General features: G+C 48.7%; 1 protein-coding gene across 1 annotated transcript in view; it reads right to left on the minus strand.

Moving 5' to 3' along the window:
- The window catches only part of LOC136049156 (CMP-N-acetylneuraminate-beta-galactosamide-alpha-2,3-sialyltransferase 4-like), a 47,325-nt gene extending 35,046 nt beyond the window's left edge, over window positions 1-12,279 (minus strand). Inside the window, 3 exon segments of the mRNA XM_065737197.1 lie at window positions 8,022-8,101; window positions 8,160-8,234; window positions 12,175-12,279. Coding sequence (XP_065593269.1) covers window positions 8,022-8,101; window positions 8,160-8,234; window positions 12,175-12,279 — 260 coding nt within the window.
- Between the last annotated feature and the right edge of the window lie 10,505 nt (window positions 12,280-22,784).

Consider the following 22,784-nt stretch of genomic DNA (forward strand, 5'->3'; position numbering starts at 1 on the left):
ACACCTCAGAGATACCCTTCTGGATGCCAGGAGAAGACAATTTCACTCAGGGAGCAATGCCACGTGGAGGAGGAGGGTTATATGTCAACATTCCCTTTCTGATGACAGAGCAGTGTCAGCCCGGGAAAACCAAATTTCAAGTAGGGAAAAGAGAGGCTATGAAACAAGCAGATTGTTTTTCATACACAAAAGACAAAGGCAGGATTGATTTCATGTGTTGAGAGAACTTCAGTCAAATGAATAAAGATCACTTTCCCCTCCCTTTCCCACTCATTAACAGCTGGCAGTGATCACACACAGCAGTGAGGGCTGCAGCACTGAGCTGAGCATCCAGAAGTGGTGCTGGTGAATGAGGACTCCAACAGCAGGACAGAAAGAGGGCTGGGGAGAGGTATCAGCTTGAATAGAGAAGGACAGCAGCAGGGCCACAGCACAATGTCTTGATTTGTGGGTTTGTTTGAGGGCTGATGTGACACCCACGCGCTGAGCAACAGCTGGCAACATCTGCCGCAGCTCCTCCCCTTCTCCAGCTTCCAAACATTTGCTGGCCTCATCAGTTCTTCCTTCTTCTCCTCCCCTCGTGCTTCCTGACTGCTGCAGTTTGCTTTTTTCTAATGAAGTCCCATACTGGAGCATCAAAGGAGAGGTGTACATAAGTCAGGGAGAGGGGGGAGAGGGGCCCTCCAGCCTTTTAGGTTAAAACTGCAAACACACACATATGCATGCACAGTGAGAAAAGCAAAGCAAGAAGGGAAATCAATAGCCCTGGTCAAAACTCATTTTCAAATCTGAATGAAACTTGTGATTAGTAGAACCTCACAGAAGCCATGGTTTCCGGACTTGATCTCATCCTTAAATGTCAACCTTGTGGAATCATGGGAGATTAGGGATGAGCAGGACTCCCAGTGGTCACCTAATCCATCCCTGTGTCAGACAGCACGGTGTACACGAGGATCAGAAAAGTGATCAGAGTGCAGAAAATGCCAGCTCCCTTCTCTGGTCCAGCACTGAGTCTGGAGCAGTAAAATGCAACAGGCAGAATCTGCTTTCTTTGCTAATGGTCCTCCTCAGGAGGACATGCCAGCTCTGGGGTTGGGCTTTCAGCATCAGGGTCAAGAGGGATGGGATGAGCTGAGGGGGATGATCAGGTGTGAAGAGGAATTCATTCACACAGATCCAATGCTTTCTCCATTTTGTTTTTTACCTTTATTTCACCAAATGGCACTTTTACCACCACAGTCAATAAATAAGTGGAGATGGGTGGAAGGGTGGGGGATCAGGCAAGGACAGCTGAGAGCATAAAATGAGGAAAAAAAAGCTCTGTCCACCTGAGCTCATTTCTGAAGGTGGTCATAACTGCTGATTAGCAAAACCTGGCGTTATTACTATTATTTCCACCCCAGCCCATGATGTAAATGTCAGCTTCCAGCAGCAAGGAGAGGACCACTAATGGCTGCAGCAAAGCAAGGAAGGGTGAGGAACTTCCAAATGAGCTTGACATTTTCTTAACCTGATACAAACGGAGGCTGCAAAGGGCAGGGAAGCAACCCATCCAGTGACTGAGAGGGCTATAAACGAAGAGCAAGACCTTGCTTAAACACTGCCATTTGTAATGGGCTGTTGAGCTGCGACAGAGGGTGAGCTGTGGGAGTTTGCATTGGGAGGGGGTGCCAAGAAGGTGGGTGGAGCAGCAGATGTGTTCACACTCCCTCTTGGCAAAGAGGATAATAACATTTGCCTTCTTTAAAGGGAATACTGATGAGGAGTTGGTAAGTGTGGGCTGGGCTGCTTTCTGTAGGCTCACCATCTTCTCTTGGGGCAGATGGTACGGGAGGGTTTGAGAAGCAGGACCTCCAAACTGAAAAAAGTAAAAATAAAAAATAAAGCTACGCAGCAGGGATGATTCCCCAGCTTGCAAAGCTCGGAACTCTGAAGGAATCAAGGGAATTCTCCATCCTTCTGAGGGGGAAAAACAATGCCATATCAAAGGTTTAGTAGTACGGGAAACACGTTTCTTCAGATGAGTCAATATAACGATAATTAGCACAGCCACTTAAGACTTGTCAAACAGATTCAGTTCTTTGCCTCAGCCTGCTTCAGACCAGGACTGGTCTACATCACAGAGTCCACACTCCCTTGGTGACAGTCCCGTGCACCCCACCAGTGCGACTCAGTTCTGCATCTCCCTGTTGGGCTTCTCCAGTTGGGAATTCATCTCACCTGGCTCACTTCCCCCATCAGCCCATGGTTTTAATTTTGCAGTTGAAACCCATTTCAGAGAAATGAGAGCATAATAAAGGGTACGTGGTGCTGTGCCAGACCAAAGATTCCTTGAACTCAGCCTTGGACAGCAGACTGCAAAGCTTTAGAGGGAGTTTAAGCTCAGTGCACAAAGAATGACCCAGGTTTCCAAAAGTTACACGTCTTACTGAATGTAGTTTGTGCCACTGGAAGAATACTTGGATTTGAGGTGCACCTCCACTCCAGGAAGACCAAAGCACTGGAACCTTTCCTTGAACCTACACACAGTCTCCACATTATTCTTGCTGTACATAGGTACATGCTTATTATAGTTAAATGGAGAAGCATAGGATGTATTTCACCACAGATCCACTTGTAAGGTTCGTTATTGATTTTAGTGGACCTGTGGCAGGAGGCAACAACAGACCCAGTTTTTTAGAGAGAAGAAGGGAAGATTAAATATACTCAGTCATTGTCACCTTAGCAAACATTTATCCATCCGGTTCTGTGTGATGATAAGTCTCTATTTCAAAGAAGGAATTAAATTTTAATGGGACAAAAACTTGCTTGCAAGGTGTCACAGTGCAGATTTGGAGCAGATTACTGCAGTGCAGGGGAACACCGGAGGCTGCTGGTAGAAGAAAACGAGGTGATAATTTATTCCTGAAATGACTGATGATAGGGAATTAGGTGATGCAGGACAGGGTGGATGACATCAGAGAGATTCCCTGCTTGGAAAGAAGGCAGAGCAGCTCCCAGCATTACCCTGGCTGTAGTTGTTGCTCACAAACGTGATGTTGAAGGCCAACAAATCCCAGTGAGGGCTACAGGGCTCCTCATTGGTGTATACTCACTACCGTGAGCTTCTCCAGCAGCAGGAACCAGCCTGCAGGAGTCTGTTCCCAAGTTATCATCTTCCCCTCTTTGCAGATGGACTTCACTGTGGTTGGGGAATGCTTAATCCTTCAAGACAGTGGCAGCCAAACTCAACACAATTGAGAAGTTAGGCATCTTGTTTGGACAGAGAAAGGCTCCACTGGAGGTAAAATGTTTACTGGGCTCTTCGGGTCTTTGGGACTACTGTGGGTGATATAATGTGCATTAAGGAACGGTGCCAGTGTGGGCTGGCAGATGGTTTGGGCAGCCACCACCTTCTCTGCTGTGCTTGGCACCACAGAGTGGACACAGCAGAGGTTGTGCACTCCCACTGTCCACACGTACACCACATTTCAGTCCATGCTCCAGAACTCACTTTGCTTCCTGCCCTTTAGTGGCCTCCACAGCTTCTTACTTCCAGTCATTACTGACCACGGTCTGGATTTAATGAGGCCAGAGTTCACTGGATGAAATAAATGCAGGTCCTCGCACCTTCTAAACCAAAGCTAATGAAAAATATATGCTCCCTCACTCCTGCTCTCATTTTCACATCCGGCAAATTATCTGTGCTAATGCACACAACTCTCTGCTCCTCCGCGGCTTCAGATGCTGAACTTTGAGTCTTTGTCACATCAGCCGGCACCAAGTAATTCCGTACAGAAGTCTGACATTTCCAGTTGAAAAAAATAAATTGATTAAAATTCAACAGGCATGTAGTGTTCAGCTTTTAAAGGTCGGCGATTCTAAGGAACTATCAACTGTAAAATAATTCAGCATTTAGAGGGGAGGGGCAGCTGGGGGGGTCCTGGGAAGAAGAGGGAAGCGAAGAACATTAGGATCATTTACCACCTTTATTTCACTCTCAAGAACATAAATACAGGTAATTTAATTACCTCGTAATGGAGGGGCTCCATCTTGCTGAGCATCGTGGCCAGATCCTGCTTTGTGGTGCAGTGCCAGCAAGGGGAGGGATCTCTGGGACTGACTGGGGTGTTCCTGTGGGTGGGCATCTGCAGGGACCTCACAGAATGAGGATAGATGTTGCTTTTTGTAGGCTGCTCCTCATGACAGAAATGGATCGGGTCCACCTGAAGACTTTCAGTTGCCTGAGGAAGGAAGAATGGTGCAGTTGTGGCAGAAAACCCTGCTGAGAGAACTGCTTTCACATGGGGAAGATGAGTCCATCCAGGCAGTGATCTTCCATCAAGCTCACTGCTGTCTGCTCCTGTATGTCTCCCGTGACTTCTTGCTGGGGGCTCTGCTCAACCTGGAGGCCAAGATGGGCACACTCAGCCCATATGTGCTCTGCAGAGATGAGTAACAATCTCAAAGAAAACCAGGTCATGGTTTGAAGAGCTGCTTCATCCATTTCTCTTTGCCAGAAGGCTGCCTATATCCTAAAGTTTTTCAAACCGTGTCACCTGGATTTTGCTTTCTGGGGTTTATAGTACCTGGTTTTGAGTAGACAAAGAGGAGACAAAGCCCATTTGCTCATCGTGATCACCCCATCACCTCAATGGATCACCACTATTTACATGAGCACTTGGGCACAAGTGGAAATCTTCAGCATGAGCCTTTGGTGATAGGTCTGTCCCTTCCCTTGATTGCACTGTGTATGTATAGATCACATAAGCTCATTTCTTTTCTTCCTCCTTCTCCTGATGGCACTGTCTCAATAAAATCCTTGTTCCTCAGACCCTTCTATACACGAACTTGACTTTTCCAGCCTGGAACACATTTGGACTCACTGTGTTGAAGTTACAAACTGCATCCTACAAGAATTATCTGGATCTTGGTGGCAGAAAGAGGCAGAGGAGGGGTTGGAACCCACTTCTGAGTGTGGTTGGAGGCAGTGACCCAAAGGCAGCAGGCATCCTGCTGGCTCTCTGGACGTTGGTTTGGCAGGAGGTGGGCAGCATGTGCTCTGATTCCCTATCCCAAGGATGGGATCACAACCTATTGTACAATCCAACTGTGACCCCTAGAGGTCTTTGAAAGGAGAGTGCTGATCTCAGACACTCAGGGAAAGAAAGAGTGTGAGCAAGGGATCTCCTTGGCCCTTATCACTTAGTGCCCTTGAATATCAGGGCACATGTGATACACTTGTGATTCATTATTCCTTGTAGTATCAAATTCTCCCCACACTCACACAGTTGCCATGCCATTGATATCAGTGGAAACCAGAGAACTATGCCTGAAGAGAAAAACATGATCCATGAGGTTACTGGTGAATTGTGCTCTCCAGACCAAGGGGCACCAGAAGGACTCAACTCAGGGAGCAAATGCATGCATCAAAGCAGAGAAGGATGACTCCTCCAGCAAGGTGGCTGTAGGAAGCTTCTCCAGGGGAAATCATGGCTGAACAACAGGACAAATCAGCCTGGGAAAATCACAGTGAGGGAAAAGAGAGGGGTACAGCAGGCACACTGCTGCTGAGTGTCAGCACAAAGGAGCGACAGAGTAAATGCAGTGCTGTGTCTTCTTCTTTACCCTGCCTAGCGGATCCATTCTGCAAGCAGTGGGACACCAGTGTGCCCACATGTCTCCATCCACTATGTTAGCCCAATAGTGGGATTCATCTACTCATAAGTGTAGGCATCGTGTTGCATGACATGGCCTAGGCTGGTCACAGGCATGGGCTGAAAGTCAGACTTTATGCCTTTATTGCTCCTTTCCAACCTTAATGATCCTGTGGTTCTATGATCTCCCTACAGACTTGGGCATTCTCCACTTGACTTCCCTTCTCAGCACCACAGACAGCCACAGCCTCCAGTGCACCACGTACTTACCCCAGCTCACGATGGACCAAGCTCACCACGCACCATCAGGCTGCACAGTGGTCTTCCCATGTGGTTGAGATACTCCAGGTTTCAACTCCTCTGGCTAGGAACTCCACTGTCTGAAACACGCGTTACAGAAATAGAAGGTCCCCTTGCAGCTCTGCATCCCACCAGCAGTCCTGGGGAAGGTGGGCACTGCATCTTCCCCCTGTGCAGGGTTTGCTAGCTACAAAGCCAGGACTCAGCTGTGAATCAACAGCAGTCAGCCAAGCTGATCTGCCTCCTTCCTCCTCCCACCACTACACAGCAGCCAAAAAGCACCATGTTGATTATTCAAGAGTGGACTCTTAACAGCTCTAATCAGCTGCTAATCCAATAACACACTCAGCTGAGCCGCACTCTCTGCTCCCAGGTCCCAGCTGCAGAGAGAACATTTACAGCTGCGTGGCATCGATAATAACTGCCCAGTGGTCAGGAGGAGAGCTCAGCAAACGACTCACTGCTGCTGAGCTGGGTGGTGCCCACCTTCCCCTGGCCCCCTCTGCCCCCTAAGAGTGCAGACTGCTGTGGGGTGCTGCCTTCTCCTTTATGTGCAGCCCAGTTCCTCGGGTCCCCAGAACAATAAGCTGCATCTTTGTTCTCTTGGGCTCCCCCCTGGCAAAGCTGCTTTAAATGTAATAAATAAAAGAGGAAGCATCAAATCCATCCTTCTGGAGGCATTTGAAATGCAAGATGCCAGGGACCAGCCAGCACAGCCTCGGGCCCTTTCAGTTCTCCAACACTTCAGTGCAAACTGTGAGTGTTCAGCCTGGGTGGCCTGGAGCCAGCATGCAGGGGAGAGGCATTAAACGCAGAACCATCCTTTCCTCCCCACCGCCTCAGCTTTCCATCCCCAAGCTCTTCCTGAGGCAGGCAGAACAACATCACACCTGCTTCTCCCTGCCTTCACAGCCTGGTTCTCAAATAGAGATTCTGGCAGCATCTCCTAAGTCCTCTCTCTTCGCCTCACCTTCCAGTTGGCAAAAGCCCTCTCTGGGTTTTTGCTCTGTTTGTGCTCAGCCCTCTCCCACCCCCGCTCACCTCCTTAATCAATATCCCTCATTAACTGTATGATTACAGATGACTTCTCATTTTCCTCTGGGTGCACCCCCAGAGCTGCACTAGCAAAAAAGTGTGGAAAGCTGTTTCTGGGCTTACATAGCAACTTCCCGCCGTGAGATGAAACCAATTTATCCTTGCACGGAAATACGTCTATGCAGCTGTGTACACGGGGATCTGTGTGCTCAGGGCATGTCACACTTCTTTTCCTGGTGGACATCCTCATGAATCCAGAGGGTGTGAAGAAAGGTGCATACCCCACTGAAACCCTACTTTGAGTACAGGAAGAAAACAAGCTAAATAAAATAAGCCAAAGAAAGATCTCTGTGGGGTATCTGTTTATCACCAGCTCTCACGGGGCCTGAATGCATCCAAATGGTTATTTTTCATCAGCCGTGCTGTGGGTGAGGGAAATCCTGATGTGGGACCAGGAGAAGAACCCAGAGCCCCTGCTTCCTCCCTGCCAACACGGCATGTGCAGACAAGTTCATCCAGTGCTTTCCCTGGTGCTGTTTTATTTTGGGCAGAGTGCAGATCCTAATAGATTGGAATGGCTCCAGTGGGGCTGCTCTGCTCTGCTGTGTGCATAATCTCCTCCCTACGAGGCAGTCCTACCTGACTGTATGCTTAGCAAGAAGCTAGAAAAGCCCCAGGGACACTGAGACTCTCTACATGGTAGTATGAGTAGTGCTGGGTTTTTGGAACAGACAACAAAGTGAAGATGTGCCATTGACCCACTTTTCCCCTGCCTACTGAAAATCTTCACAATAACGTTGAAAAATAATAGTGACTTCTGCAGGGAGCTGGGGCTGCTGCAGGTGGGGCTGCAGCAATCCTGTCTGTGTGGGCTGCTATGCTGGAGGTTGCACCCCAGTGTCTGATCCAGATCTCGGGCCAGACCCAAGCCTGCTGTGTTGCAAGGCACTGACCCTTCACTCTGCTCCACTCTGCTCCAGTTTAACATCAGCTGGGCCAGTGCACAGCAACTGAGTATGGTCCCACTGGGCCATAGAGGTCCTGACCCACCTCATTTCACGCTGCAGACACAAGGTGAACTTCAGCTCCTCTGTCCCAGGGTCTTCTGGCACTTCTGGGATTTGTAAGAGCTGTGGGAGAGGGAAGGACCCATCTGTGTACCAAGCTCAGCCCTGCCCAGGTGCCTACCATGGGCATCCCCACTGGGAAGAGATGACAGTGCCCAGCAGCTTCCTCCATGCCCGGCTGCTGGATGGTGGCCAGCTGGGGGCAGAAAGTGTGCAGGAGGATGGAGCCCACTCCTGGGTTTGGCACAGCCCATCCCGTTGGCACCAATCCCTGCATCCAGCATTCCCAGAGCCGCACGCTCTGCATCCCCACACTGCTCTGCCCCTCCTTCCTGTCAGTCGGTGACATAATGAAATCAAATTAAAGCCCCATTTACCAGTTTTATTGCCTATTATTTATAATACTCCAGCTCCAAAGTGCTGTTTTATAGAGTGCTTAAGCTGCCATTGCTGGATAGAGTTTGCCATAAATGTCTCCGCATGCACAGAACATAATGTCCTCGCGTCGTGCAGGAAAAGGGAAGAGATTATTCTCAATTATTTCATATAGTCTGTTTTATTGTCTTATTGTAATAAACTGTCATACCCTACAACACTTTAAAATCAATAGTTTGCATTAAAAGTAATGAAAAGTAGTTATTAATCCCGCTCAGTGCTTCTGCTCTTCCGCTCACCGCGAGGCCCTGGAACAGGGACCGACTGATAATTATTCATTTCCGATCAATAGGAACATTTCCCAGTGCTCCTGTGTGTATTGCAGCTGTGCCAGCTGATGATGATGGAGGCTGGGGGGGGGTGGGGTGCTTGGCCATGCCTCAGTTTCCCCATATGAGACGTAACACATGGTTTGCCCGTGAGACAGAACAGTTTTGTTCAGGCAGCGTGCAGACGAAGCAGGGATTTGGTTCCGTTGCACATTCACATACAGAGCCCAAGGCCTTGCTGTGAGCCTGGACCCACTCCTATCCATTAACACAGGCAGTGCCACTGTAACCAGACCCAGCTTCTCTCCAGCACAGTGAGGCATCCAGCAACCACCCCCTGCTGCTCCCAAATCCAGGCTTTAGCTCTCCCTGGCATGTCAGACCTTGATAATCCCTAAAATCTTGGATTTATGCATAGCTTGGAGGCACAGATCTTGTCTCCTGCAGAGGCAATCCGCATCCTCTGCCTGCAGGACAGGCTGGACTTGTGCTCCCACACATTTGCTTCTCTGGGGAGGCAGAGCCAAGCAGCAGCAAGGGCTGAGCATGATGAGCATAGAAGAAAAAGTTGATCTGGATTCCAAGTTTCCCTGCAATCCTGAAGCAGGGTATGTAAATCTCACAGCAGCTGGGCAGGATGAAACAGAGCTGAATCTCAGCTGAGAGTGATGGAGAGAATGAACAAAGGGCTGAAGGGGCACACTGAGCACCAGGCCAATCCTTTTATTTTTGTATTATTTTTTAAATCGCATTCCCAATATATATATATTTTTTTTTTCAATGGGAAAACCCAGCTGGTTGCTTGGCTTGGCTGTGCCTCTGATTCAATCCAGTTGTAATGAGAAGAGCTCACTAGCACATTAATTGTCACGATAAACATCACCCATCCACACGCACAGCTCCGTGGCATTGTGTCAGTATCAGAGCTGCATTTCTTCACCGCCGCCTTCTGCAATAACTGAGAAATGGAACAAAATCCTCGTACAAGCGAGAGGGAGTTATCAATGCTTGATCAGATCTCAAGAGATTTCTTTATTTTTAATAAAGTCCACCTTCCCCCTTGTTTGTCAGAAGCACTTTGCTTTAAACGTCAGATGAGCAGAAGCAGGAGCTACTTGTGTCTGCGTTCACTCAGGGAAGAAGACACACAGGCACTGCCACTCCTCGTGCCCAGAGATCTCATGGCATTCTTTTTCCAGAAAAATAGTCCCACTTTGGTAGATTCCTTTAGTAGGAAAAGAAACCAAAGCATAGTTCATAATGCAAATGCTAGTTTCCTAATTTCTACATGTTTCCAGAAGAACCTAGTCAATAACCCTTTCTTTTTCTGCCAGAATCCCATGACGGGGACTTGGGGACAGCCAGGCACAACAGCGTATGCTGTTTCCACCATCCCTCATTTCCCACGTGTCTGTGAATGACATCTGTTTGCATCTCCCAGCCCTCTTCCTTGTCCCTAGATGAAGCACACTAGCACCATGCAAGCACCCTGGGAAGGGGTGACACGTGGAGGACAGGGAGGCTCTTCTGCCCAGGGCCAGCACTGGATGGGATATCCTACATTGGGTGGGATGTCCTGGGCTTGGTGGGATGTCCTACACTCCCATGTAGAAGCCTTAGAAATGCCTAGATGTGTGCAAAGGGAGAGGAGGGAGTTCTGGGAGTCACCATCCCGGTGGCTCAGTGAGATGGGTGGGAAGGATGGGTCTCTTTTCCCACCTAGATGATTGGGCTTTAATCTAACCTTGACATTATCTGAAATTAAAATCAAACCTGACATGTGGACAGTGGCAGAAATGAATTACACCTCTCCTGTTGGTAGATAATCCCCTTCTAATTCCCTCACTTTATTCAGATGAGAGATGATTTTGGGAAAGGGGAGGTAGGAAATATCCTCCCTTTTGCCTTCTCTCAGACGGCAGCTCCCCACAGCCACACTGTGTGGGATCACACAGCAAACCTCCACCCCAGCCCAGCAGCACCCCATTCTGCAGCTGCCAAACAACATACAGCTGATCCTGAGGCCAAGGCAGAGGGAGAGACTGATATTCCCTCAGTGCAGAAGGGAACAAATGCAAAAACCCAATCACTGCAGCAAAGAACAGCAGAATGACACAAATATCAATGCAAAGCAGTTTTATATCTTCTCATCTCACCTTGCACACCCCTCAGCTGTGAGTGTGAAAGCCTCATACCTGCAGCATGCCCTGGTCAGAGGAAGGAGGGGTGTTGGTGGGAATGCCACTGCACTTTGGCCCGAGAGTGCAGCTCCAGAGGGACATCAGTGAGGAGAGGAGAGATGGATGAGCTGTCTGCTCCTCCATCACAGGTTCAAGCCCATCTCGGAGCAGCACTGATTGAAAGCAGGGGAGAGTCAGCGCTTTCAACAGCTGTACAGCATCTCTCTCTTCCTAAACCCTTGTAAAGCTTCTCCACCACAAATGACATCACTAAGGACAGCGAGATGGCCCCACTCTCCTCACAGCTGGACAGAGGTGCATGCATTGAATCAGTTTTGCTTAACAGTGAAAAGAATAATTTTTAATGTTGCTTCCTTATCTGTCTGATGAAAGCTTCTGCATAGGAAGAAATTTATTTGCACAGCCCCACATCACCAGCTGGTTCCCCTCCTCCATCCAGACTTTACCTTTCCCCAGTTCTGATTCAGTCCCTGGCCATGAGAGTGGGTAAGATCAGCTAGGACTCTGCAGCACAATTCAGCCTCAAACTCATTCCAGCCAACAATGGCTCTAAACAAAATATAATGAGTAATTCACATAGTAATATCACCTTAGTTACATTCTTTTGAACAGGCTTTTCTCTCTTGCTGTCTCCACCTTCCAGTCCTAATAAGTATATCTAAAACTAGAGAAAGAAATTCATCCTCCTCTTAAAATATCAATAGAATTGGGAGGGAAATTGCAGGAAGAATAGATAAAAATTGTGAGGAATTTTGCCCTTTTTGTGGAGCAGTGTTCTCGGCATCACCCTTGCATGCTGGGTAATTGATTTTCCATGGAACTCTTAGGGGTTATTTTTTTCCAATTTAGTTTTTGAATTTTAAATGCATTTCATGCCAGTTAGCTGGGCCTGCACATAGAAACCTCCTGTGTTATCCTCAGGATAAGCACAGAAAGGAGACAGCAGGGCTGAGCCATAATCCACCTGTCCTACAGCTTTGCCTGAAACCCACTGAATGCATTCTAAACACTGACCATAGAATAACACAACCATTAAGGTTGGGAAGAGCATTAAGCATCAAGTCCGGCCATCAGTCCATCACCACTGATGCTTATCCATTCCCATGCAGACAGTTCTGGAAATGGTTGGATCGTGCTTCACTCTCCTCATGAAACATGGGTCCTAAGGCTGAAGGAGCAACATAGTTTGGCTTCTGGGATAAGAGGCCATGGGGTTTCCCTGCATTCATACCTGTTTGCAGTAGAGTAAAAACTCTGACGTAGCACTGTACTCCTTCCCATTCAGTTGAGTATAAATTTTGGAGATAAAACTTAGCTCCAGGTGGAACGCCGACATACTGCAAACATCTGCATTGCAGTTCTCCAGTATTTGAACCAGAAGATACAGCTCCTTTAACAAAAGCTGCCAGCAGCTCTGTGTGACCCAGAGAGCACAGTGAGAGGGTATGGATTACAAGCACACCTTCTGCTGGAACAGCTGATCCCATCCACGGCCATAGGAGTGCAGCTCCTAACACCTGTTGGGTGAGTGCTGGAAGGAGAAGCATTTAACAGCAGCTGCTACACACAGGCTATTTTCATAGCACGGACACAAGACATAATTTTGACTGAGATTCCCAGCAAGAAGCTAACTGGGAGGTGACAGCTAACAATGCACACAGCTGCGACTCACCAAGGCAGAGCTGAGCCAAGGGCAAGAAGCCATTAGAAGGTAATAGTGTGAAAACACTAACGGCCTAGAGCTGGATTTGAATTAACAGTCCAGGAGAGAAGGAGTCTATCAACTCTTCTTGGTTACCCCTCTGCTTTGTTAAGGTACTGCAGTGCTGTGTGACTGCAGGGAGAAAAAATAGCACATCCCATCCAGGGTTCTGCCCCCGGTGCACAACTTCTGCTGTAAGATCCTCTTCTCACTGCTCGTCCAGGCTGGGAGGCTAATGAGGGGAGGCACTGAATGGTGGACCTAAAAATTAAAGACCAGTAGGGCTTTCCACAGGAATTTACAGGCAACTTGAAAGAGCATCGCATCACAAAGACATCCGAGTGACTCTGAAAGCAGATTCTACTTTATTCTCCCTGTTTGAATTACCCGAACTGAAAGTAATTATCCACTGAGTATTCAAGAGAGCTTGTACAAACGTCAGTGATGGATGAACGTGCAATGGAGTCCGTTCCGAGACCCCATCCAGCACGAATCTGAGGCAGCATCTAACTCAACAAAAGTCTGATCCATTTTGCACACCCTTCCACCACCAGCCTGCACCTGCTGGCCCCGCACACCCTGAGCCATGTGCTGCAGCATTCACTGATGCACAGTGTCACGGGTGCTTTCCAGCTCAGAGCCCTCTGGATGTGACTCTCCAAGGCCACACGCTGGCCCGTTGCCCTTCCACAGATGGTTCCTCCCCCTCCCTTGCCTCCCCTCCCCAAAATAAAAATGAGGTCTGTGTGATTCTGCATTCTGCTGTGACCGACAGCACTGGGGTGAGACCACTCAGCACAGATGGCAAATTATCCTTCCCAGCTGCTCCTGGGTAATGGGGACCTTTTCCAGCTTCATCACTCTTCATCCTTGTGCTCCTCTTCCTCTGTGCTGCCAGGAGATCTCTGTGCCAGGAGGAGGTTGGGTTCCAGCCCCACTGGGTCCCAGTAACTCCCAGTAGCTCCCAGTGGTGTCAGCAGGGGCTACTTTCAGGCTGAGAGGGCAGGTCCCACTGCAAACTCTCTTCTGGGAGGAGGAGAAGGTGTCTCTACTCTCCAGGCTGTACTCCTATCCTTCAGCTTCTCTTTCCTTTCAGAAGTTTTTCTTCTTTCTTTGATGGACGGAGCTCACAGAGGTTGTCAGGGTGGACTACAGTCGTGTAAATACATGTGTGACCTCTTACAGCTCTTCTTTGAAAAATCTTTTTATTTTTTTCTCCACTAAAATACATCAGTAAAACACCCTTAGGGCCCCTTCTTCTGACTGCTGTGAATGTTTCATCTCTTGCTGATGCTCTGTCCGCCTTCCTCTGTTCTCTGCCTACAATCAGCTGTGGTCCCAACAGAAGAGCACACACACAAGAAGGCCCCCATTGGTTTTACTCGTGGCTAAAACAGCCCCTTCCACTCCAGCAGTGCTCCTCTTGTCATTGCTGTGGTTGGAGCAGGTGGCAAGATTTGGAGCTGAAGACAAGAGGGCTCCACAAAGAGATCCAATTGCCACCTCTGTTCTTCTTGTTGCCTCCCCCTCTACTGGATGGGGTCCCAGTCCCCCCCTTACAGCTGGTGGGTCAGAGCTCCACGTTTGCTCACACAAAAGTAGACCTTTGGAAAACAATCAAGAGATGCCACTCATGGTGACGGAGAACTGCAGAAAGGGAGGAAATTACAGACAGAGCGACTTGAAAGCACTCCTGCTTCCCAAGCATTTCTCTCTGGTTTCTTGCAGATTTCAAAGGTCGCTGGGAGCTAATGAACCTCAGATAGCAAAGCTGCCTCTTGTTTGTTTGTCATTTCGAGTTTTTCTGGTTGATTAAGATCCATGCTGGCAGTAAGGTATAAAATAGCAGGTTTGGGTGTGTGTAGTGAGTTGGCGCTTCCTATCCCCCAAAATGCTGAACTTAACAGGAGCAACTGTTAGCCCAGACAGCAAAAGCACACATAGGAAAATGAAGATTTTCCTTCCATGGCAGTGGGCTTCTTCACCCTTCCCCTTGTTTGTTTCTTTTTTCTATCATCATTTTCTGCTTTGTTTCACACGTTTTCAGAAAAAAGCCGAGAAATTGAATTCTTAGTTACAGGCATAAACTGCAGAAGAGGCATGTTTAGAACGAGGCCCGACAAGTCAGGACTCAGCAGACCTTCAGTGTGGCTCTGTTAGCATATTTCCATATTTATTCCTGGCTCCATAGGCTTTCATTGCCACCCACCAGTAGAGTAGTGCCCTTACACCCCAAATGGACTGATTCTAGTGCTGCCATGATTGGAAATGACAAGACTTGTCATCTGCTTCCACCTGAGAACTTCATCTGGAGCATATCTGAGGACTTTGGCTGCTTTTCTGGCTGGTCACTCACTTGGTATAACAACAGAGGCCTAGATGCACAGATCAGCACAACAAGCCCATCCCCCCTGGGCTGTTGGATGCCCACTGCAACACACGGTGTTGCTGATGTTGGTGGGCAATGTTGGTGGCAGGTGGGTGGTTGGGATAGATGATCTTAGAGATCTTTTCTAACCTCAGTGATTCTATGAGATATCCACAGCCCCAGTTATGAACTTCTGTCACCCCCAGCTAAAAAGCAGCCCAAGCTGGAGTAATGCTCACTGCCTGTGAGTCAATTAGCTCTGCAAAAAATTCTCCTAATGCTTGCCAGATGCACTGGTCTGCAAATACCCCCTGCATACGAAGAAGAAATCTGCCACATCAGAGCTCCCGAGTGACGCGGACTGGTAATGTATTGGAGCACAGGAGGCCTGATGACTGGTAGGTTTGTCAGACTCATTCTAGTTTGCATTCCTGCTAGCACATGCTAGTCAAAAGTATGTTAATATCCCTATTCAGTGCCTGGCTGATGACTCATCTCAGCCCGGCCCCACTGAGGAGCCCTTGAGGGCCAGTTCTGCTTTTAGCAGTAGAATCTCATCTCTCCTCCAGAGCTCCGGACCCAAGTGACGATGGTAAAAATAAAAACCAAACACCCAATTCCATTTTCCACCTACCTGCTCCCACTCCCAGCCTACTCAGAGCTAAAGGACAAACACATCGCCATTCTTCTTCCTTTGGTTTCCCTGTTCAGGAGCTGAGGGTTTGCAGCACAGCTCTGAGCAACACTCATGGTTTCTGCTGGAAAAAGTCCCCCAGCGCTCGCTGAGCTGCAGCCCCCTCCCAAGAGCTGTTGGATGAAGTGGGAACTTTCTTTTTCCACTCATACCACAAGTGAAATAGCCCTGGGGAGAGAAATCTTTCACGATGGAAGCTTTGTTGTGTGCTTTTCCACCTGCTGCTCCAGCTCACAGGCGCTTCAGGGCATCCTTAGGACATGCCACTGCTCCGACAGTAATGCCTCCTATTTTATGATGCTCACCCATGACATCAGAGGTTCAGTGGGATGGCAGTAGAGGTTGGATCCTCCCACCAAAATCCTATTACGTTTTGCTGCTGTGGGGCAGGCATTTGATGTGGAAGTGAATCCAGATGGAGCAAAGGTGTGTCACTGAATTCCTGCACGTGGAAAAGATGGCACCCGCTGACCTTCACCTCCTCTCGCTGGGCACTGCTGGAGAGCAGACAACGGATGCTGGCACAGGGAGTGGTCAGTGGTGCATTTCAGCAACATCACCACAGCAGCTGGGTACCCTCAGCTCCTTCAGCACTTCATGTCAGACCACCATCACACAACTTCACAGCCCTCCCCAGAGGACGATCAAGCAACATGAAGATGTCTTAGCTGGGCACGCTAAATCCAAGGGCTCTTCTGAAACTCTTAGCAAGCTCAACACAACACTAGCCTGAATTTCCAAAGCACCGAGCACACATGGAAAAGCAAATCCTTTCTCCATCAACTGTGGCCTCGCCTCTTTTGCTTTCCCTGCTGCAAGAGCCTCTATCAAGTGGCATTACCTCACCAACTCTGACCTTTCCACTGAAATGCATCCCTGCTCCCACCAGGAGCGGGGAGCAGATGTTTAATCACACACCACAGCACAGCAAACCGGTGCAGGCCAGGGAACAGCAGAGATTCCACACTCGAGTGAAGCTGCAGGATGGATTTTGCAAGGCAGAATGCAATTATCCAAATTGTAATTTGCTCGAGACGTAAGTCTTTTGAAATAATAATAACACTTAGCACACATAAAGCATTATGAATGTTCAAAGCACAAGTGGTAATGTTTGTGTCAAAAATGTTTGAACTTCCAATAATTATTAGCAAGCAAAGAAATTGCACTGCTGGGAGATTTTTTCCACCTTTAATTCACAAGGAATGGTTTACCTTTTTTTTTTTTTCTTAATTCCAGGAAAACTTTGCTCAGATTTCTCCCTGTTATTTCAGATCCCAGCTCTCCTCCCAGCGCTCTGCCAAGAAATAATTAAAACAAAAACAAAAACAGTTTCCCCGTGCAATTAAAACAAGAACAAAAAAAGGCAGCTGAATCTTAGAAAAAAAGAAAATGAAGAAAATGAGGGGAAGATGTGATTCTGTTTGTGGACCACTTTTTGTAGCTAAGTGGATATGAATGACGTGTGTGTGTTTTATGTATGCATATATGTGTCTGTATGTGTATAAAACACACAGAAGTTCACACTTTGGATATGAACCTTTGGTCCAGTTCAGCTCCATTCGTCTCAGATAATGGGGACATAGTTCACAGTGGCATTTCCTATTTCTCCAGTGCTTCCAAGAGGAATGGGCTGCATCACCTTGTACCCTAAGGAATAGGTGGAGATGGCTGTAATGCACGTTGGTGGGTTGGCTTCTGTCTGCAGAGAACCACCTCTGCTTTCACTAAGCCTCAGTGCCATTGAGGAACACATAGATTTATGGAATCATTAAGGTTGGAAAAGACCTCTATGATCACCCAGACCATTCCCACCATGCCCACTGAGCTATGTCCCCCAGTGCCACATCCCCATGGTTCTTGAGCACCTCCAGGGATGGTGACCCCACCATTCCCTGGGCATTCTGTGCCAGTGCATCACCACTCTTTCTGAGAATAAATTTTTCCTAACAACCAACCTGAGCTGTGGGTTCAAACCTTACACTCTGGGGAGGAGAGAGGCCCAAGTCCCCATTACGTGGCCGTACACTGCTATAATGGGATGTGATGTGGCCCTATGATAAGCACCCTGCAGGGATGCTCTGCTCAGCATGCCACCAATCCTCACCAGCTTGTCTGCAAATCCCTTTCCACGTGAAACATGGTGAAGGGAAAATGCTTGCAAAAAAGTGCTGCTCCATGGCCAAAGCATGCAATGAGCCAATATTGGTTTTCTGACTGGCTGGGCCCAGCACCCCGCATTCACTGGAGCAGCCGGGGGACTCTGGGATGTTTGTTCATGAGAACAGTCGGCACTGCACTGAAAAAAAATAAAATGAAGCCATGTCTCTGGACAACTTGTGGAGCCAGAATTCATTTCTCTCACTCTGGTCTCCTGAAGCATCAAAACAGCCAACATTTCAACCACCAGTGGCACATTGGTGAACTCGACAGTGCTCCAGGGCCCATTTCTCATTTGTATATTAACATAAATTTCCATATGGCACAGAAAAAGCAATAAATAGTGGTAACAATGTAAGTCTGTAATTTTCCATGTATTAGAGGTTGAGTTTGTTTTTTTTTTTGCATGTGTGTGTTTTTTTTTTTTCCCATGCCTATGGCTGAGCCCTTACTGCCCCATTCAGCATAAGGACATGAGCTGGTGCTCAGTGCCTGGGGCAGATGGGCTGATGCCAAAGTGGGAGCCGTGCTCTCAGAAAAGCAGCCTGAGATGACAGCAAGAGCACTGGCATTTCTGAACAGCCAAATGCTTCATCTTGTAGATACTTCAGGGATAGGGACCTTGGAAACAGGTGGGATGGAGTGAGAAACTGAGGAACGGAATACTTCGGTACATGTTGGGCTGGTTCCATGGGTCACTCCTTCTTTAACTGGTGGAAGACCTGCAGGCCAGCACCCAGGTTAGGGAATGGGGAATGGGCTGCCCCTTGGGCTCCCACAGACAGGGATGTGGGAGAGGAAAAGGCAGCAGGAGGAAGGAAAGGGAAGGGGAAAGGGAAGGGGAAAGGGAAAGAAGGGAAAGGGAAAGGGAAAGGGAAAGGGAAAGGGAAAGGGAAAGGGAAAGGGAAAGGGAAAGGGAAAGGGAAAGGGAAAGGGAAAGGGAAAGGGAAAGGGAAAGGGAAAGGGAAAGGGAAAGGGAAAGGGAAAGGGAAAGGGAAAGGGAAAGCAATGACTGTTCTCAAACCTCTTTTTAAAAAAAAAAAAATTAAATTAAAAAAAATCCAGGCAAACAAACAAAATATCCACCCAAGCAAAGCAGTATCAAAGCAGCAACCTTGGTTTAAATACCTTTTCCAGACACAATTACACTGAGCAGGCTGCCTGAACTTTCCCTGCAGGAGGATCCCAGTGGGGTTAAGGCGTGCTGAACTCATAGTGCCCAAGTTTCTCCCTCTGCTGCTCAGAGCTGGAGGGGAGACTGACTCATTTGCTTAAAAATAAAAACACTCCTATCTAAACTTTAATGTCTTTGTTTCTTATTGCTGCAGGCAGTGGTTCATATGCATTCCAAACAGCACTTTGACTGCAAATGTACCATTTTGGAAGCTATTCCACCTGAAAAACAATATCTTTCATCTCCCTGCCTCGCACTGTTGGGGGCTGGGAGCTTGGCTGTCCTGGCTCCACAGGCAGCAGTGGGGTGGAAAGGCAAGGAGTTGGCTCTGCTGCAGAGACGGCCCTTGCAGTGGGCAGAGGGGATGCTGAAAGGCTGTGGTGCGCAGAGCAGGACTGCAGCCCACCTGGAAGAGAGGGGATCAGCAATTGACAGTGGTCATCGCTGCAGCCCTGGGCTTTACAAGCTGTGGCTGTGCTGGCCACCCCACTTCTTGTGCTGAGTTGCTCCATTTGTCCGAGTCATTCTGTCACACGTTTGGATGATCATTCCCCCGTTGCTTCTGCTCCTGCAGAAACCACTGAGCAGCTTCTCTGGTTGGAAAGGGACAGGCAAAGGGATCAGGGCACACAGTGGTGGCCGAATGCCTGGTCCTCCGAGGGGGCTGCGCATTCGCCTCACGCATGTAATGACTTTGTGGTGTTACCCTAGCAACTACATCTCGGAGATGATGCAATCAAATTTTGGAACGATGTGATTAGAAATGACAGGCAAGGGGAAACAAAGGGAAGCAAAGTTGCTGTGGCAGCTGGGATGCAGCGCTCAGCGCGTAATGCATGCAGCGGGGCTGCGAGACGTTCTTCCGAGCAATTACACTAAATATCATATTCTATTTGCCAGCTAATTACAGAATATCATTCAGTGCCTGCCGTCCAGCCTGTCCCTGCTCTCCCCACTTTGCAGAGGCCCAGGGAACGGCACTCTCATTAACCCGCCTGCGTTTGATCTGCTCTTACATTTCCAATTGGCGCCTGCCCAGCACAAAATGATGCACTCTTTTCCCCATCCCTGCATTATTCCCTCCCCCACGTCGCAGCCCCCTCTGTCCCAGGGCCCTGCCGCTCCCCCCGGGCAGACCCACAGCCACGCTTTGGGCTTGGCACATCTGTGCCTGGGGTCTGTCCCTGCTCCTGGAAAGGAGAGAGAAACAGGTGGAAAAACCAGGAATGAGGGCTTGCACTGTATTTACTGCTGATGATTCATAACTCCCCTCTTCGCAGAATTTCAGGTTCTTTAACTATTATCCCTCTCACAGAAAGCCCTGGCTGTTCTTTTGACAGGTTTATGCGACCCAGCAGGCACTTTTCAGTCATTTTCACTGTAAAAACAACAGGCTCAATTCTCCACCGCTCAGTGCCTGGCAGCGTCATTTGCCCAGTGCTGAGGATGAGGAGGGGAGTGGGAAGCTATGACACCTCTTTGCAGATCTCTGTGTCATCCTCGGCCATCAGTGGATCTGACTGCAGCTGGGGGTCACCTCGGGGGCACTGGGAACACCGAGCTGAAGCCACTTCTCTCCCAGCCCCCCCCCCGCACATGGCTTTCTTTCCACTGCCAGAAAAAGAAAGGATGACTGGAACTGTGCACCATCAGAGATCTTTTAGGATCCTGGTGGTGACAGGGCACCCTGTAGTGGTCAAGTTGAGCCACAGTGTTGCTCCTTGTGAGCAAACAGGTCCAGAACAGAGCAGCTACTGAGTCAGGACTTCAACACGGGAGCTAACCGCTTGGGAAATGTGATGAGCTGCCTCGTGCCCTGCTGTTGGCATCCCACAAGGAACGAGAAGGAACTCAACCTTATATCTCACTCCAGATTGGAAAGGTGAGGGCCAGGGCTGGGGCCAGAGCTCCCCCTCCCCCACCCAGGGACCCCGCATCTTCCCTTCCATCTCCACTGCTGCAGGTACCACTCCAGCAGGGAGCTGCAGCACCGTCGCTCCCTGCTGATGCAAACAGCCGCGGCACAGAGCACCTGAATACCAATTTCCTTCTCCCCTGCCCACTTCCACCAAGTCCCCATCGCGCATCCAAGAATGAGCTGTGGGAAATGGCTGAGGTTGGGATGCAATGAGCCCCAGCAGGTGTCTGCGCAGCACCGTGGGCCTGCAAAATGCAGACAGATCAGCCACCATCGGATGCACGAGAGGGAGAGCAGCTGAGAAGGCAGCACACGGCGATGGGGGATCTGCTGCTGCCAGATGGGGCACGGGGAGCCAACTTCATTTGAATTGCTTGCAGGCTTAGCAGCCAGGCAGAAAGAAATCATCACAAATCCATCTAATGCAAACTAATGCTGGTCATTAGGAAGCAGGCTGGAGCAGCACTGCCTGCATCGGGGAAAAGGCATTAAGAAGAAAGTTTCTGAGCAGGTTGCTGAGCCAAAATAGATCTTCTATGAACAATTTACTCTTCATTTACTGTTGTTCTTCAGCCTGGGGGTGGGAAGGTTGGTATTTTTCCCCAAAAAGGGTGAGGAACTCTAGGAGGATCTTGCTGTACTTAGCCAGCTTTGTAGTAATGCTGGCCAGAGAGCAATGCTTGTGGGTGTCAGTGAGAGGCCTGGTCAGTCAGCATCACTCAAAGCAGAGCAGCTTCCCTCCATACATGCATCCAGGCTAATATCTCTAATTGGATTCCTGCAATTCTGGGATGGAACACAGAGCAGTGCTGTCCAGCCTGACCCTGTTCACATCCACCGACCAGGATGCCGCAGCACTGCTTTCATGAGAACCAAATGCTTTTTGATGGCTGTTTGTAAAAAATAAACAAACTAATAACTCCCTCACAGCTGAAGACCTTCAGTGAGCTCTCCTAACTCTCCTGGATGCTATTGGAAGGCAGCAGCATGGCCGAAAGGACACAGAGACATCAGCAAGTTATCTATCAGAAATAAACTGTCTGCCCCAAAACAGCCTCTTTGGCCTCTCAGATATCTCTGGCACCAAGGCGGTGTCCAAGTGCTTTTCCATGTGTGCTCTCTCTGTTTGGGCATTTACTATTGGTCCCTACAAAGTCCTGGAGCCAGGAGATATCAAGAGGCAGGATCACTTCCTATTTCAGTGGAGAAAGAGAAGGAGGAATGGCAGTCACCATGGAACTTAGCAAAGACCAATGAGGAAAAGGAAGGAATTCTGGGGAATGGATGAACTAGAGCTGAACTGAGATGACTTCTGGGGACATGACCTCTTGTTTTGAGGCATCTCAAAGGAGAATAAGGCTTAGGGAAAAGAGGACATAGGATGGGAAGTTTTGGAGCGAGAGCCTTTGTGAGGAGTCTGTAATTCTCCTTGGGACTGTCAGAAAATCACCCCTTCCTGTTGTACTCTATGGGCTTTGAAATGAGATTCAATGAGCACTGTTAATTTTCTATGAAACCCCATCAACTGTATTCCCATTAAATCCTATAGCACTTTTGCAGACAGCTTCAGGGTACAATCGCTCGGTCTTTTGCCAAAAAAGAAACTCAGCATGTGAGACTTTCAGCTGGAGCTGCTCATGGTCTGTCAAGCTGGCTGAGGCCTTTTCTTCCACCATCAGCTGTTCCTCTCCTGTATTCTGTGCCAAACGCACTCATTCATGTTTCCTACCAAGGCACACCCGACATCTCATCAGCCAGCCTGCATTGCACAGCTTGCTTTGACCATGTTTAAGCTGGCTGAGCAGTTTTGCCTTCAGACCCCACGGGT

This window comes from Cyrtonyx montezumae, unplaced genomic scaffold, assembly GCF_038088225.1.
Source record: "Cyrtonyx montezumae isolate F1298 unplaced genomic scaffold, pur_monq_1.0 scaffold_20, whole genome shotgun sequence".
Lineage (NCBI taxonomy): Eukaryota > Metazoa > Chordata > Aves > Galliformes > Odontophoridae > Cyrtonyx > Cyrtonyx montezumae.